The sequence below is a fragment of the Equus przewalskii genome, chromosome 9, assembly GCF_037783145.1.
Source record: "Equus przewalskii isolate Varuska chromosome 9, EquPr2, whole genome shotgun sequence".
Lineage (NCBI taxonomy): Eukaryota > Metazoa > Chordata > Mammalia > Perissodactyla > Equidae > Equus > Equus przewalskii.
The window spans coordinates 21,493,504-21,511,871 of NC_091839.1; the positions used below are offsets into that span (position 1 = coordinate 21,493,504).

At 39.0% G+C, this 18,368-nt stretch overlaps 1 protein-coding gene and 1 long non-coding RNA gene across 2 annotated transcripts in view; both read left to right on the plus strand.

Moving 5' to 3' along the window:
- The window catches only part of LOC103554208 (uncharacterized), a 142,041-nt gene that overhangs the window by 98,014 nt on the left and 25,659 nt on the right, over positions 1-18,368 (plus strand). The gene's annotated exons all lie outside the window — the stretch shown is intronic.
- LOC103564668 (vomeronasal type-1 receptor 4-like) lies at positions 12,634-13,653 on the plus strand. Its single transcript, XM_008540556.2, has one exon. The coding sequence runs from the start codon at positions 12,634-12,636 to the stop codon at positions 13,651-13,653; it is 1,020 nt and encodes a 339-aa protein (XP_008538778.2).

Genomic DNA, 18,368 nt, shown 5'->3' on the forward strand with positions numbered 1-18,368 from the left:
TTTAGGTCATATGACACTAACCTCTGATCTACAAAGTTTTCATGTCATTGCTAATTATGTCTCAATCAAGGTGATGCTAGAGAGCTCCCTTCAAAACTGTGGGCTTACTGTTAGAAACCTTGTGACTCTCTGGGTTTCTATTCCAATTTGGGATGAGTACACTTGGACTCCAATACTAAGGAGGTAGAAAGGGCCCCAAAAGTTCTGAGTCTCCTGAAAAGCATGTAATCAACAATATAGGCAGACTGGACTCAGTGACTTCTCAGCTTTACAAGAATAAGTGGTATCTATCCCTGTGGAGGACATTTTAACCTGTACACTGTGGCTGAAGCCATTGGCACGAGGAGCCCTAGACCCTTGAGACTCCCCTAAATTCATGGCCCTGGTTCACTGATTTTAGCTAAGCTGAAACCCAGTGTTATTCCCTGGGCCAGTGTGGTTGTTTAGTCTCAGTGCCAGCTCTGCAGAACCGAAATCAGATGTGATGTTCCGTTCATGGTCAAATCTCAGATTCCTGCAGTACTTCCAGTGGACTAGTTGTTTAGCATGCCACTGGGAACAGTACAGACTGGCAGATTAATGGCACTCCTCTTTGGGGCTGTGAACTGTGGAAACAAATGGCAGTGCTGCTATAATTGTCTGGGTCACTCATTTAGATGTCCATGGTAAAGGCATGTTCTTTGAAGAGACTGACCAGAATCAAGCTGCTGATTCAGCCTGTTTCTGATGCAAAGCTACCTCTGCATAGCCAACATGTGCCTGGCTCTCTTTCAGCTTGATTGAGATGTAATTAGCAAATAAAAATGTAAAGTATTTAAAGTATACATTGTGATGTTTTGATATACATATATAGTGTGAAATGATTCCCACATCTAGTTAGTTCAGACATCCGTCACCTCATGCACTTATTTTTTTTAAGTTTTTTGACAAGAACATTTAGTTCTACTCTCTTAGTACATTTCAATTATACTGTCCAGTGTTATCAACTATAGTGGCCATGTTATACGTTAGATCCTCAGACCTATTCATCTTATAGCTGAAAGTTTTTACCCTTTTACCAACCCCTCCCTATTTCCCCCATTGCCCAGCCCCTGGCAACCAGTTCTCTATTCTCTGGCATACTTGTGACTCTAGATGAAAGTTAACCATTTTGTACCATGACTGGGGAAGCCATGACCTATTTGCCAGACTGCTCATTCTCCCTCTTAGAGCTAAAACTGTGCCTCACCTGTTAACACTTTCAGCCAACTCTTCTCCATCACATCTCTGTTCATCTTGAGTATAACCTGTGTTATGTTTTAACCATTCTGGATCATTTGTACTCTGGCCATGGTGTGCCTTTTATTGCATCAGGTACAAAAATAATTGGACCAGTAGTCTGACACCATGTTCTTTACATACTACTTGTCTATATTCTTGATTATATACTTTAGTGACTAATTATGTCTGTCCTCAACTGTATTATATCCTCTCAGCTTCTTCTATGATAATGATAGAGATGAAGGGTATGAAAGGTCATGTGAACATATTTCCAAAATCCAACGTCTGTGCTGACTATTTATTATGTGAATGTGTCTTTCTTTCCCCTAAGAGAAACGCCAGGTCCCCCTGGTTGTCCATATTCTGAGAGACATAATAAAACAAAAGAAGACTATAGGATGAGTCTTTTTATTTTTTTAATAACCTTTTCACTTTAGAACACTTTTAGATTTACCACAATTGCAAAGATGGAACAGTGTCCACGTGTCCCACATTCAATTTCACAGATGATTAACATCTTACATTCCTATGTACATTTATTATAATTAATGAATAAAAGTTAATACATTTTTATTAAGTAAAGTCCATATTTTATTTGGATTTCATTATTTTTACCTTCTTTCCTTTTTATGTTCCAGTATCCTATTCAGATACCAAATAACATTTAATACTCGTGTCTCCTTAGGCTCCACGGGGCTCTGATACTTTGTTGCGTTGTCCTTGTTTCTGATGATGTCGACAGTTTTGAGGAGTTCTGGTCAGATATTTTTGAGATCATTGCTCAACTGGGATTTGTTTGATGTTTTTCCTGTGATTAGAGTGGGCTTACAGGTTTAGAAGAGGAGGACTATAGGGATAAAATGCCATTTTTCATCACATTGTATGAAAGATATATAACCCAAATCCCTTATCCCTGTCAGTATTAACATGTGTGAGGTAGCGTGTGTCAAGTTACCCCTCTGAGAAGTTACAATTTTTGTCCCCTGTGCACTTTGGAGGGAAGTTCCTATGTGCAACCCGCACTTAAGCAGTGGGAAGTTACGTTCCACCTCATTAATGATAGTGTCTATGAAATATTTGGAATCTTCCTGAAAAGGTTTGTCTGAAAAGGTTTTTCTCTCATTTATTTATGAATTCAGTATTTTATTTATATCAGTATAGACTCACGTATATCTATTTTATACTTTTACTTATACTGAAAGACAACTTGTATTTTTACTCAAAATTTTCCAGTGTGGCCATGGGGAGCTCTTTCACTTGACTGTTTGGTTCCTTTGACATACCCCAGTATAAGGTTTTTCTAAAAAAAATTAGCATTTCCTCACTTTATAGTACTCTGCAATGCTCAAGGCTTACTTTGTATGTGTCCTGTCCTAGACATAGATTCAGCCATTTGTCAAGGGAGTTCTGGTTTCTTTTCTTAGAGAATGGTGTTATGAACCAAGATATGGACAGTCGGTGTTCTCATTGGTACCGGGATGTCTTTGTATCTATGCCTTCTCACCTCAAAGAGCAAGTAAATGTATACGTGTCTACAAAAATTCATGAACACATACCTATAAATATGACTGTATGGATTCATCTCTGTTGATGTTAAGCTAACAGAAGTTCCTACTAATGTCTCTGACTCTAATCCCTTACACATGGTTCATTCTAGCTTCTTGCTCTTTTCTGATTCTGAGTCTTCCAAACTCATTTCTGATTCAGTTGTGTATATACAGACTTGTCCTCTGGCACCTGGTCCTTCCGGACAAAGTTTCTGAGTGAAATTACGGGATGATTGCCAAAAAGTTGAAATTGCAAGTATCAGCCTGAGACACTCTGATGATGTGAGGTAGAGGAACAGGGACAAATGGACACCTGGGATGTTATGTGTCAGCCAGTGGGAGGCGTGTGCATAAGAGTATAATGAAGTTTGTCCTTCAAAGGCCCCTCCTGTCAGTGCTGCTCCTGAGTGTCCAGAAGGTACGTTCCAGCCCAGTGGACCCACAGGATAGAATGTCCAGCCAAAGAGAATAATTCTGAAGCCTTAAATCATAGGAATTTGCCTTCCTATGTTTTTTACTTGCTTGGGACAGGTGTCTCCTTTCTTCTTTCCAGTTTCTCCCTTTTGGAATCAGATTGTCTGTCCTATGCCTGTCTAGACCATTTTGTTTTGGAAGCAGAGAACTTATCTGTTTTCCCGGGTTTACAGATGGAAAGGACTTTATCTTATAGTGAATTGTATCTCATGTCTCCAACATGCTTGATTTAGCTGATATTTAGAGGAGATTTGAGACTTAGAATTGGTGCCAGATGGGTTAAGACATTTGTGATGTGGAAATGGGGGCATGTATATTTTGCATGTGAGAAGGACATGAATGTGTGGTCCAGATGGCTCAGTGTGATGGGCCGAATTGTGTCATCCCAAATTGATAGATTGGAACCCTAAAATCTAGTATCTCAGAACATCACTATATTTAGAAATAGGGCCTTTAAAGTGGTGATTAAGTTAACCTGAGTCCAGTAGCATGGGCAGTGCCACACTCTGACTGGTGTCACTATAAGAAGAAATTTGGACACACTGAGAAACACCAGACCTATGTGCATACAGGAGAAAGACCGTGTGTGGACCCATGAAGAAGGTGGCCATTGGCAAGCCAAGGAGGAGACTTTACAAGAAACCAAAGCTACTGACACGTTGATCTTAAACTTTTAGCCTTCTGAACTGTGAAAAAATAAATGTCGATATTTTAAGCCACTCAGGCTGTTGTATTTTGTTATGGCATCTCTAGCAGATTAATACAAAATCTGTCTGTTCAATACTGGGACCACCAAGGGTGCCCCTTAATCTCTCCTTTCTTTGGGGTCCCAGGTTCTCCATCTCTGAGAATGTCACCATTTGGAGCCTGACTGTCTCAGATGGCAGAGACCTCAGAGAAAGGACAAAGGAAGGAAGCAGAACTGGGACACTTCTCCCAATCTTTGGTCTGCCCATCCATGGGAATCAAAGTATAATGGAGTCTGCAAAGGGTTTTCCACACTAGGGGGATTTGAGATGTAGTGAGAAAGCTATTGGTTGGTTTTCGAAGCGGAACTTTCTGGTTCTGACTTGAGACACATTGTTAATTTCCCTAATTCTCAGAATCTTCTCATAAGATGGCCCATTGCCAGCATTCCTCATGGGGATATTGTGAGTCCCACAGAGAATTCTGCATGTGAAAGCACTTGGTAAATATAAAGCACTGCACATGTGTGAGACTTCCTATTATAGACCCAGAAGGTTTGTCATTGTATCCTAGTTCTTGATGCTTCCAGAATCTAAAATCACTAGACTCTTCTCAAAAATGGCATTCTTCTAACCTTTCTACAAAATCCCTTGTCTCCTAATGTCATGACATCTATATTCGTCTCCTGCTTCTCAGCTTGGCAAATTATTCAGATAAAAGCTGAGGCACTTCTTTATCCTTCTCAAAATTATTTCATCTTTTCCTCTCTGTTCTGTATCTCCATTCCAGCACTGGACTGTGGAATTCCAAACTCCCAATAAAGTCTTGTACTGACGTGAGAGAGGTGAAGTAGAAATACGCCAAGTGAAGTGGGGGCTGGGAGAGTGTGATGAGACAGTTGGATTGTGTGGGGAACGGCATTGAACATGGGTGATAGAGAAAAGTGGTGAGAAATAGGGCACAGGAAGGGGGACATAATTGTGCAGACAGCATGGGGTTTTGTGGGAGAGTTCAGGAAGAGAGAGTGAGAAAATGCACATGGAGTTAGAAGACTGCTGAGTGTGTAAAGTGCTCTCTGGGGTTTAAGGGCACAAAGGGCCAAGTGTGCAAACAATTGAAAGGTGTAGTGCATGTTGGACTCTGTGGGGATAAGGGGTACAGCAGTCATGGGGACAAAGAGGGTAATGGGGATGGGTTCAGTGGGAAGACATGAGTCAAGGGATAGGGCGAGTAAAAGACACAGGACATTTCCTGTCAACAAAGGGTTAAAGAACACAGTGAGAAGGGGCATATATGTTTTATAAGATTGAAATACTCTTCTGATGGTGGAAAATAACACTATGGTGCTTAGATAGATGCAAGGCAGAACTCTATTACTTACAGTTTCAAAAGAGTTCAGAAAGACAAGTATGGCCATGGGGGTCAGCACCCAAGGACAGGCTACCAGCAACCTGAATCATAGCAAGGGGGACGGGTTAGTCAGGGTTGGGGGCTCCCTAAGCATTGGCTGCTTGGAATAATTTCCCAGGCTCCAGAGTAAAGATGTCCCCATTTGTCTCTTACCTGTTCTGGAGTGATTAGAGCTGTGCAATGTGGCCAGAGAAAGGGAGCCAATTAGCGAAGTGCTTGAAGTGTAGACTTGATCAGCTGCTCAGGAAGGGAAACTGACCACCTACTAGACAGGCCCTCATGAGTGAGGCAAGATAACATTTAAAACACAAAAGAAACAAACTGCATTACCGTACGTTGTTGGAATATGAATGTGCTCTATGTAGTTAATGGTCCAAGACAGAAACAGAGGTGGGAAGGTGAGGTGGAGCCTTCTAGAGGGGACATCACGCCCATGGAGACAAGATGGTTGCTGGTGATAAAGTCAGCTGGAGAGGTAGTGGATTTGAAGAGGCTACAGCACCCAGAGGAAAAGGGCAGATGTAGGGGGATGAACGAGGGATGTGAGGAGCTAATAATACCCAATGTTTGAGGGCTGAGACTTTGAGGGAGGGGTCATAGAAGACAGGGAATATGGGCTGAAGTCACTGAAATGGGAACAAATCTAGGTCAAGTGGGAATGAGGATGTGGAGGCAAGAAGGTGAGGAGTGTTGGGTTGAGCTCCCTGGAAGGGTAGGGGAGTGCGAAAGGACAGAGGATGGAGACTGAGGGAATGGAGGTGCAAGTGCAAAGACCCTATTTCCGAATAAGGTTACATTCTGAGGTATTATGAGTGAAAACTTCAATATATCCATTTTGGGAAACACAGTTCAAGCCGTAATGGACTGGGTATGTTAATGCCATATAAAAAAATAGGGCCTCAAGATAAGGCCCTTTTGACTTTTCAAGATAATGAGGAAGAAAGTAGGAGAAAAAGAGAAGGGGCTGTCTCTGTTTCCATCTCATGTTGAATTCAAGGTCAGATGCCGTGTCCTTTCTTCATCCTGAAATGCCATATTTTAATAATTTGAAAAGCGTTACTTCTCTACGATGGACATCTTGAGCCAAACAGCCTATGTTAATTGTGTGTGTGCGCGTGTGGTTTGTGTGTGGAGTGCAATTTCAAATACAATTTGAGGTATATTCTGAAAATGCCTAAGAGGGAGGATATACCTCAGTGATGAAAATAATTTCATCTGGAGAACAAAATCCCATCAGCCATGGATAATTCACAAATACTTTTACTGCTTTAATATTTTATCATTAAGTTTGTCCTGTGTGTACTACTTTTATATTATGAACGTAACAATTTAACATAAACATAAGCATCTTAACACAATATCCATTGTCTTTTTTTCAGCTTTATTGAAGTGTAATTTACAGACACAAATTCTTTACATTTGAAGCAGACAACTGGAAGTTTCGATAAAATCTATTTGTTTTCTTACAGATATTTGATCACAAATCTGGGGGACCCGGCTGAGTACTCTAAGGTCTCACAAGCCAAAATTAAGGTTTCATGTAGTTTGGTGTCTATTCTCGTTACTCTGGGAAAGAACAGACTCCAGGATCTTTTAGGTTGTTTTCACAACTCATTTCCTTCTTACAGTGCCCCGTGTGCCCACACACTCCATCTTCAACTCCAGCAATAGCATGTTAAATCCCTCATGTTTCAAACCTTTGATCACCTCTTCTGTCCCATCTCTCTGCCTTCTCTTTCTGCATGAAGAGTTCGTGTAATATGTTGGGTCCACCAGATAACCGAGAACAGTCTGCCTATTTTAATATCAGCTGATTAGAAACCTTAATTTGAACTGCGTAATTCGTTTATGATGTCCTAATCATAACCATCTACATTATGTTACATACAACATTGGAAACTTGCCTATAGTATTTTATGAGCCCAGTAAATTTATGGCAATAAAATAGTATTTTTAAACTATCAATATATCTAAAAACTATTTCCACAGTTTACCGCTTGTGATGGTTTCTTATGTGATAGATGCAAGGGAGACTATGTCCATAAAATATCTTATTACACATTATTTTTATGGTAAAGCTTAAAAAATAAGCTTGTGAGAGCACATAACGGTTAGAATAAGGTGTTATGTTTTAGAGTTGCCACATAAAGAAAGATATTTTCCTCATGTCATTGTTGGGACCTACAGATTCTTGTGGCACTAGTTTTTGAATCTGCAAGCAGGCCTTTTGAAGAGATGATTTGGCACCTTTTTTGAACGCTGAACACTGGATGCTAGTAAACAGCTTCTGTTAGAGCTGCTGTTTGATACTGTACAGGGGACCACAAAGGCACAGATAACATAGTGTTGAGTATTGATCATCCCAAAATTTGGTGCTCTTCTCTACTGTAGATTCAGTTTGAGGAGTATTCAGGAACATTTTATTTGAGCCAGACTTTTGCCCCTGAACAGGAATTAGAAGCCATAGGAAATGAAAACAGTTCCTGAAGAGATACCAGCAACCGCATATTCATTGCTGCACTATTTACCATAGTATTTACAGTAGCCAAGATATGGAACAACTTAAACGTCTGTGAATGAGTGAATGCACAAAGAAGATGTGGAATAATATGAAATATTATTCAGTCATGGGAAAGAAAGAAATGCTGCAGTTGAAAACAACTGGGATTGACATCAAAGGCCCTAGGCTACATGAGATAAGTCAGAAAACGAAAGAGTAATACTGTGTGATCTCATTTACATGTGGAATCCAACAGAGCCAAACTCATCAAATCACAGAGTCAAATGGTGGTTACCAGGGACAGGGAGTTGGGGAAACAGGAGAGATGTGGTTTATGGCTACAAACTTACAGCTAGTAGACAAATAGGTCTTGGATATCTATCGCACCGTAGAGTGAATACAGAGTATAATGTTTTATTGTAGTCATCAAACTTCTTAAGAGTCAAGATCTCAATTGCTCCAAACACGTAAAGAAATGATAATTAGGTGATGTGATAGAGGTGCTATCACTGGAATGACAATTATATTACAATATAGAAATGTGTCAAATAAATATGATGTACACCTTGGATGAAATATATGTCAAATATATTTCAATAATGAAATGTACATGACTCCTCATGTTTGATCCTAAGTGAGGGAATAGATAAATGAGGGAATCAATTCATGGCCTCCAGTCTCCCCTCTGACACCTCCTTCATGCCTAGACGCATCCAGCCTCGCACTCTACCTCTATGCCCTTTTGTGCATCTACATCTGTCCATCTGTAACCTTTAGACATCTAATATGACTCCACGTACACTCCAACCTCCATTGAACACTTTTGACATCAGTATTGCACTCTCTACCTTCAGCTTGTGACCTTTTCACCTCCATATCTCTGTGACCAGTATTCTAGGGAGCTCAGTCTAACCCACCTCAGCCTTTGTCAGCTCTGCAAAATCTGTCTTGCATGCCTTCCTTTCTCTTGCCTTCTATCTGCTCTCAATTCCAATATCTCATCCCATTCGCTGGGACTTCTATGCCCTGGTACTCTCATTCATCCAGCTCTGAAGTCATAGGCAACATCAGTGGCCCCAGAAACTCAGTTTATACCATGCACTCATTACATCGAACTCTATAGTTGCTGACACATTCTCCTTGTCTTTTTGGCTCACACATGCTCACTGACCTTTACTGTCTCATTGTCCTCTGTCCATTTGGCCTTCATGCCTATGCCTACCATTTCCCCTAGTGCCATCTCCTTTTCCCCACATTCTGCCTAAATTCAACTGTTATCATCTACCAAGATCTACCTGCCCAAACTGAATTCGCCTTCCCTCCAAACAATGGTGTTTAAATGAAGCCCCTTCTGGCATTTCCTCACTTTTGACATTAACTTCCCCTCCCCATTAGCATTTTTATTCCCTTGATCCTATCCCTCCTTGATCTCTTCAGATACCAAAATGCCCCGCCTTCCCTTCCTTGTACACTTTGCCCTCTCTGTATGTCATCAGCAGCATTGCACTTTAATGCTTCAACATTATTAAAAACCATTGCCTTTTCTCTTTCTGTTCACTCCCTTGCCCTGTAATCTCCATAACTCCAAGCCCCCTGGCTCTTGGCACCCCCATATTATCCTTATGTCTCCTTGGTCCTGTGGCCTATTCTTACTCCACTCTATCACGTACTCACATACTGTCACTCCAGCAAAAAACCCAAGTTTCTCAGTATGTGTCCTGATGTAAGATGACAATGCTCACAGCACATTTTAAGTTCTGTGCATTGTAGTACATATGGCCCTTGTGATTGTTGCAGGGGTATGAAAACTATAGAGGGCAGCATGGCCCCCCTTTTCAGGCATCCAGAAGTCTGGAAATGCAACTATTCTTCTGTGTAATATCATGTAATTTAGATATACCCATGCTTGGTGACTGTTATTTTATGAAGAAGTGTAATTGTGAGTTTATGGAAGTGTATGTATTTATAATTGTTTACATATATAAGTGTAAATTTTATGTGATCAATATGTACATTATTTTTTGTGTGTGCAATTAACATTGTGAGAGCATGTAAGTGTGTATGTATATAAGAATGTGAATGTGTGACTATAAGTTTGAAAGTGTGAAGAAATGTGCATGCATGAGTGTTTTTGCTTCTGTGTGTAAATGAGTGTATGTAAGATGGATTGTCCAGCATTATGGCTCTGCCAAGTGACTTGACAAGGGGGGATAATAGATAGCATTGTGAACTTGCATCAAAGAGTTGATTTGTTTGTAGGAAAACCTAGAGAATTAAATTCAACTTGCAATTTATAACTGTATTTTGTTCTGACCAATCAAAAATATATTTCTTAAATTTAAAAACATAGTTTCTTACTGAAAATATTGTGAAAAAACGGATTAGAAGAGTGTGTTAACAATTTGATGGTCTTGAATTAAGGAAGTAGCATTGGCTTATCTGATACTTATAAGCATGGTGGAATCTCCTTGTTAAAGCATCTGATTCTGGTGCTTTCTATCTGAGGGACTGTTTTAAAAACTTCTCTCATTATTTCATGGATATTTGTATGATTCTGCTTCCTATCACAAGTGAGGGTCAGTATTGGTAGAGTTTCCTTACTGTTTACACATTCATTGACATTGAGGTGTGCAAATGAGTGCAATGACATCTAATGTAAATTATTGGTATCATGTCCCTCTTCTTGCATCCTTTTTAAAACACATTTCTTTGAACATAACTGATGGTGCAACTTAGCTGTGTGAAGTTAGAAAATAGCTCACTTTAGCTAGAACATCTGGGGGAAATAGAACATCCACTGAGATACACATACCCACTGCCAGTCGATCAAATGTGAGACCTAAGTATTTCCTGCCCTGCTCCATGTGAGACACTGTCTGCCTCCAGGGTTCACGGAAAAGTATGTCCATGCCTCCCACACATACACCAATAGTCTCTTAAGGGATGTTAGCTAGAAACTTGTAGTTGTTCTTGGTAATTAGCACCTGGGAAGAAAGTTTTGAAAAAATATTCTCAGCTCCCAAGCCTGTTACTGCCAATGATGCTACAAGTGAAATGATAATTGCGGTTCTGAGGGGAGCCGAGGTCACAGAATCAGAAACTCATATATCAGGGTCTAGCTAACTCTGTCACACATGTACTGACTGCTTTGACCTTCATGCTAACCCCACCATGCCAGCAGCAGGGAAAAATGGGTGAGTTTTAGATTTATTCATCTGAGAGTTAGAACCTGTAAGAGAAGGAGTTGTATCAGGAATCTGGGTAAGTGAATGTAATGGACAAGGCAAATGTTCTTTCATGTACCTGGTCAAGTGCCAAAGCCAGGTATGAAGACGGAATAAATCTTGAGGATAAACTGAGAGAGATATCAAGAGAGATGTGTTCCTAGATCTTCCAGCAATCCAGCATGGCTCAAAGGTAGGGACAGTGGTTATTGTGGTTTAATCCGAGTAATATAAAATTTGATTCCCATGTGCTTAAGGACTGTAGTTCAGGTGTCAAGCTGCTGTTCAGCTTACTTACAGGAGTCATCGACATAATTTTCAGGTTTCTAGAGGTACACCGAGGGTACCTCAATTGTTGTAATAAAGAGTATGATGAACCTACAAGGATCATTTGATCCTTGCAGAAACAGTGTATCTTTTAGCAGTTGCTAGAGAAGAAATGTTTTCTCTAATGGGTGTGTGAAGAGCTTAACAGATTTCATGATAGTGTCTCTATTGGTTATAGACAGACTTTTCCCACTTAAAGTGAGTAAGCTGCATTTAAAAAAATATAACAAGTTCAGAAAACATTTTTAGGCTCAAATCCTTCTTTTGATATTTCTGATGCTTCTAAATATTAAACACTATATATTTTAACACCCAAAAATGTAGGTAATTTATACAATACATGCTCTTTTCCTTAGCATCACATCATTGCATGTTGCCTGTGTACAGTGTACTTTAATATTTTTCACAAATTTTGCATTCCTGCTAATAACTTCATCGAATGTAGGTATGAATAAATGACAGGTATATGATTTGAAATTAGTAATAATTTGTTTCTACCATACACTGTTTATCAGGCATCAGTGTTTCTATCTCATACTTCCTGTGACTCGGAGTATTGTACTTTTGTTCCTGAGATAAATGCAAACGAATCTTTCTTTGCCATCCTAATGTTGAGGCATTCTTGCATTCATTAAACTAAACTTGTGCTGGGACAGGATCCTGAAGTTTTATCCTGCAGCTAGGGCATCTACCTTTTATTAAGATCTCTAAAGCTTTAGTCAAAGTCTATATCTGCCCCTAAAATAAGTCTTCATCAATAAATGAAAACTCATCATTACCAAATTTCAGATCAAATATCACCAATCTAAGTTGAAATGACAAGGTGGAAAAACAAAACTGAATTTAGATCTGGCTTATTTGAAGAACAAAACTATTAATTTAGTGTATTATGGATTAAATGCACCACTTGATTACCAGGTTAAAATCCCCACTGTGTACTCAACCAGTGTGTTAATTTAGATGAAACACTGAAGCTCTCTGTTGTCCTCGTCTTTATAAGGAAAGTAACAGTGACTGCCTCATGAATTTGGGAGGAATAAAGAAATTACTGCATCTGTGACCTTCATGGCAGTAATTTATACATAGTAAGTGTTCATTAATGATTCTACTTTCAATTCTTGGAAGCCTCTAAAGGACAGAAAAAACTTTAATTATTTCAAAGTAGGAATTGTTGCTAAGTGGAGAATATTGTATTTCTGTTGACATGATTCATGTGGCCCACACCTCCTATTCCCCTGCAGGATCCTCTAGCTCAGAAGACACATATAAGGCGTTGAGAACTGATAGGATGGCTGCCAGGGATTTGGCGGTAGGAATGATCTTCTTATTACAGACTACATTTGGAATCCTGGGGAATTTCTTTCTTATTTGTCATTATCTCTTCCTTTATTTGACTGGGTGTAGGATAAGGTCCACAGATTTGATTATCAAGAACCAGACTGTAGCCAATTTATTGCTCCTGTTCGCTAGTGGAATCCGCTATACGTTGTCATCTTTTGGAGTGGATCCTGTTCATCCTGATTTGGAATGCAGATTTTTGCCCTATGTTCGCGCAGTGGGCAGGGGTGTGTCCATTGGCACCACCTGCCTCTTGAGTGTCATCCAGGCCATCATCATCAGCCCCAGGAACTCCAGGTTGGCAGAGATTAAAGTGAAAGCTCTCAGGTGCATTGTCCCTTCAATTTCCCTGTGCTGGATGCTGCACATGCTGATAAATATCGTTTATCCTATGTTTATGGCTGCCAACAGGAGCCACAAAAACATCACAAATAGAAAAAGTTTTGGATACTGTTCTGCTGTTCATCATGACAAAGCCAGAGACAACTTATATGCAGCATTGCTGTCATTCCCTGATGTTTTCTGTTTGGGGCTTATGTTCTTGGCCAGTGGCTCCATCGTTTTCATCCTATACAGGCACAAGCAGAGAGTTCAAAGACTTCATAAGACCAATGTCTCCCTCAAAACCTCCCCTGAGTCCAGAGCTACCAAAACTGTCCTTCTCCTGGTGAGCACCTTTGTCCTTTTTAATACCCTTTCCTCCATTTTTCAAGCACTTTTGGCTCTTTTGGATAATCCCAACTGGTTCTTCCTGAAGGCCACTTCAGTAAGCACTCTTTGTTTCCCAAGTCTCAGTCCCATTCTGCTCATGAGCCGTGAATCCAGTGTATCCAGGCTGTGCTTTGCCTGGACAAAACATACAAAATCCTTCAGGCCGGCCCAGTAGTCTAGTGTTAATTTAGCATGCTTTGCGTCAGTGGCCTGGGATTTGCAAATTCAGATCCTGGTTGTGGACCAAGTGTCACTTGTCAAGCCAAGCTGTGGAGGCATCCCACAGATGAAATAGGGGAATAGCCACAGATGTTTGCTCAGGGCCAATCTTCCTCAAGCAAAAAGAGGAAGATTAGCAATAGATGTTGGCTTTGGACCTATCTTCTCCACACCCAAAAAAATAATAATAATTTTTAAAATACAAAGTCCCCTAATCTAATGAGAAATATGAAAATCATCTGTATTTCTACAATGTTCATTAGATAACTCACTCATCCTCCTCAGAGTCCTAAGTACAGTTGTCTCGCTGACCAGAGAATTTTAACAAGACATGCTGAACATCTTCTTCAAAATAAATAATAGGTTGGAATAGTAATTGTAATGTATCATATAATTATCATGGATAAAACTCATGTGATTGATGTGCTACTAATACTTGCAGTGGAGAACTTCACAATTCATGCAACAATGAACACCATGTCCTGAAATAATCTTGACATTTTGGAGAAGGCTGTAACTTCAATCTATTACAGCAAATTTCCCAGATATGAACTAGGCATAAAATTTTTAGAAAAGATCCATAAAAATAGAACACCATGTTGTTGGCCATAACTGGAACTGAAGACAAGGGTGCTTGAGGGGAAATTTAGCCAATGAGTAAAGTTTTTTGGAGCGAAATATGAATTTTGTACATTACATCCTTCAAGAAACAGGAGTCATTTATTTGAAATATGATCTTATGGTTGGAGAAAAACATGTTTAAACATTTAACAGTTTCAGATACCAATGGCTAGATTAATCTATAGAGGAGCAAATGATAGCATAAAATTAGATTTTAGCTGATTATCAAATCACATGATGTGAGTGGGACAATTTTAAAGACACGAATTGCATGGAATTGGGATCTGTAGAAAGCAGCGTTTTCTCTTTGGTGAAGATGATTTGGGCATGTTGGCAATGAAGAGGTTTGGAGTTGCATTGTCCTGTCTCTAAAACGAGTAAATAGATGGGCATTAAATTTGGAGGGTGGTAGGGAAAGGTATTTTAAAGGGAAAGACATGAATCCATTTCTGTTTATGTGGAGTTTGTGACTTCTTGATTTTCAAGGAGTGAAGTGAGTATTTCCCTAATTTCAGGAGAGATTTTTAAATAGGTTTCTCTGTATTTCCATTCTGAAGTTGAAGCAAAGTACTGAAAATTCAGTAGCTTGAATTACAAAGGTATTTTGAGGCAAAGGATATATATTGGTTCTTGCATGACAAAAAGAAATCAATCTTTTAGCTCACACAAGATACTTAAATATTTCACACAAATTATATCATTAAACAAATATTAGAAAAAACATGTGGACACACACATAACTATAATTGTGATTATATGTGTATATGTATATGTATATGTCTGTGAGTGATCTGTGTGTGTATATGTATACGTGTGTGAATTTTGAGCATATCTGTATATATTCATATAAATATAAAGTCAACTATCTTTGTTATCAATCATTCAATATATCGGAAATTTGTACAGAAAATTAATTTGTACAGAGAAAATTAATATAGTACTAATTACAATAAAGACAAATCTTAACCTGTATGTTATCTGATGTTATATTGCTATCCTAGTTGTTTAATTGGTAAAATTCCGTAGAATGAATTTTTCACTTTCCTACTTTAATTTTATTATCTGGCCATATCTATTAAAAAATCCAATGAACATAGTAAAAAGTGTTTGAGTTTAAAACATGTAATTGTTCTGTTAATTTTGATATAATAATTGATACATTTCACTGTCAATAGCGTTTATTTTCTTATTTTATCTAACTTCTATTTTATTCATTTACAAGTATGTCTACATTATAATTCTTCATTATAATTGATCCCTTTTCTTTTAAAGTTGTATGCTCATTGTGTTAATTTTGCCTAGAAATGTCAACATAAATAAAAGCCAATCACAGTGTCCTTCTATTTAACACTCTTAAACCCCACCTTTTAATATAAGGACATTATGATGCTAATCTACTCACCATATCCCACCTTTCTGATTGGTGATATATGTTTTAAAAATTTAAAGACACAAACACAGTTCATAAGTGCTTAGCTCAAGGGCAGTTCACATTTCTGTTCTCAGTACCTAGTTCAACAAAGGGACTTTCGTCTGACAGACCCCTAGAAGTCCATCATGATCCCTCCCAGTCACTGCTCTTCAGGGGAGCCACTGCTCTGACCTCTAACAGCACAGGTCGCATTACCCTCTTTTGCAATCTATATGGAAAAAAAATACAGCCTTTACTCTTTTATTTCTGTTTTTTGTCATCCCTTATGTTGTTTGTGAATTTATTACTGCATGTTGCTGGTAATCATTCATTCACATTGCTGTATAGGACTCTAGTGTTTGAATAGAAAACAATTAGTTTAATCATTCCACTGTTGATAGGCTTATGGGTTGTTTTCAGTTTGAGACTATTTAAGACATGTTTTGATGACACATGCCAATTTCTCTTGGCTATATATGGAATAGTGGAATTCTCGGGGGACGTGTTTCCACCTCTTTAGCTTTAGCTGGTAGTGCCAAAGAGGTTTGGGAGACATTTGTAACAATTTCTACACCCACCAACAGTGTGAGAGATTCTTGGTTTGACCACATCCTTTTCAAGACTTTTATTGTTTTCTCCTCTTCTTTTTTCTTCTTCTCCCCAAAGCCCCTCAGTATATAGTTGTATGTTCTAGTTGTAGGTCCTCCTGCATCAAATGTGGAGTTGAATATACGGAAAACCAAAGGATGCTTTTCAACTCCTAATTTATGTTTCCTAATGACCAAAACAACAAATGCTCTTTAGAGAAAATTCATTCAAAAAAAAAAGAGAGAGAGAACTGTGGTAACCATTTGCTCCTGTTGAGTTGATCCTACCTGAGAACTGGCTTATCTGAGAGTTACCAGAATGGTGGAATCTGCTTGTTGAACCATGTGATCTGGGTTCTCTTATTTGTGAGGGCCTCCTTTAGTTCCTTCTCTCTGTCTTCTATGTATGTTTTTCTGTCTCCAATTCTTCTCATTAATAGAGGGCCATAAGGGTAAAGTCTATTTTCCTACAAAATTTCTATATTAATTGACAATGGATTATGCAAATGAGTCCAAATTAATTAACTTGATTTGTGCAAGTGATTTCTAGGGTGAGTTATTTAAATCAAGTTATTAATTTTATTTGTATCTCTTTGAAAATCTTTCCCAGGTGCTTTGTCTCATTTCATTTCTCCGCTAATATCAATGATGGTTCAGCTCAGTGGAATGAAGGTTAGGCAAGAACTAGATGTTAGGTAGAAGAACTTCTCAGTGAAGCGACGAATCCAACAAGACATACAGACTTGCAGCCAGTCCCTCATGTGTCAGACCTCAGCATTTCTTTCTCCCTCCATTTGACACCTTGTCTGCCTTCAGGGATCTTGGAAAAGAAAGAGCCTCTCTAAAACACTGCAATACTGTACTGAAGAGGGTAACTAAAATCTTGCAATTGTTTTTGGTAATTAACAAACTGGAGAAAAGTTTCAGAATTGTCCATAGCATCCTAGCTTGCAGTGCCAATGCTGCTGCAAATGAAATAATTGTAGTTCTGAGGGGAGGAGAGGTCACAGTATCACCAACCTATATATCAGGATCTAGCTGCCTCCCTCTCTCACACATTTTGGACATAGTGAACATCACAGTGAGCCCACTGCCCGGTAGCAGGAAGGAGATGGGTGAGTAATTTCTATTTCAGTCTTGGAGGCAGAGTGTGAAAAAGAAAGGCATATCAAGCATCTGGGTGAATTATTATATCAGAAAAAGGCAATCTTCTGTGTATTAACCTAATTCAGTGTCAATGGCATGCAGGAAAGTGGAATAATTCTGAAGCATGAGCGAGTTAGTACAGAATAATGAGTGTCCTAGACCCTACACCATCCATGATGACTCTTAGTGTAGTTTAGTGTGATCCTCACTGACAGATAGATTACAGGGAATTGACTCTTGGATCCATATTTCTCACTTAAAAAGGGTGCCTACTCCACAGTGGTCCTCAGAATGTTTTGGATTTATGACTGAAACTACACTGACAAGACCAGGTTGAGAAGCAGCCAACAGCTGGTGTCGACAGCTCTCCCAGGAGACCAGAACAGGCCAGTCATTAAGAGACTGTGCATTCATTTTGCTTATGGCTGAACTTACCCATTCTTGTCACAGTATTTGTCTTTCCAAGCCACCCCAATACGTAGATATCAACTATTGGTCTTGGGAAAAGGTCATGACTTTGAACCTTGCAAATGATGACTGAGCACATCAATTTAGTTCCTTAAAGACATGTTTTTATATAAATCCACAACCCAGAGTTTTGTATCCATCTTACATGAAACTCTTTTAAATCTTCTTATTAATTTTGACTTCATAAGATACATTTATGCTGTAGGATATGCCCTAGGGATAATCTCTAGATCAATTCTTCCAGGAGACATTTTTGGAAGAGAAATCAAAGAAATTAACAGAACAGACCAATATCAGCATTACTGTGTGGCAGGAGTCATAAAAGTTGAACTCAGTAAGTGACTTCCAATGAGGGTCGATCGTGTTTGCAGTGATATTGGGAACAGAAGAGAAATTGATCACAGGGAACACTGGGGCTCTCTCCACCATGGATTGATT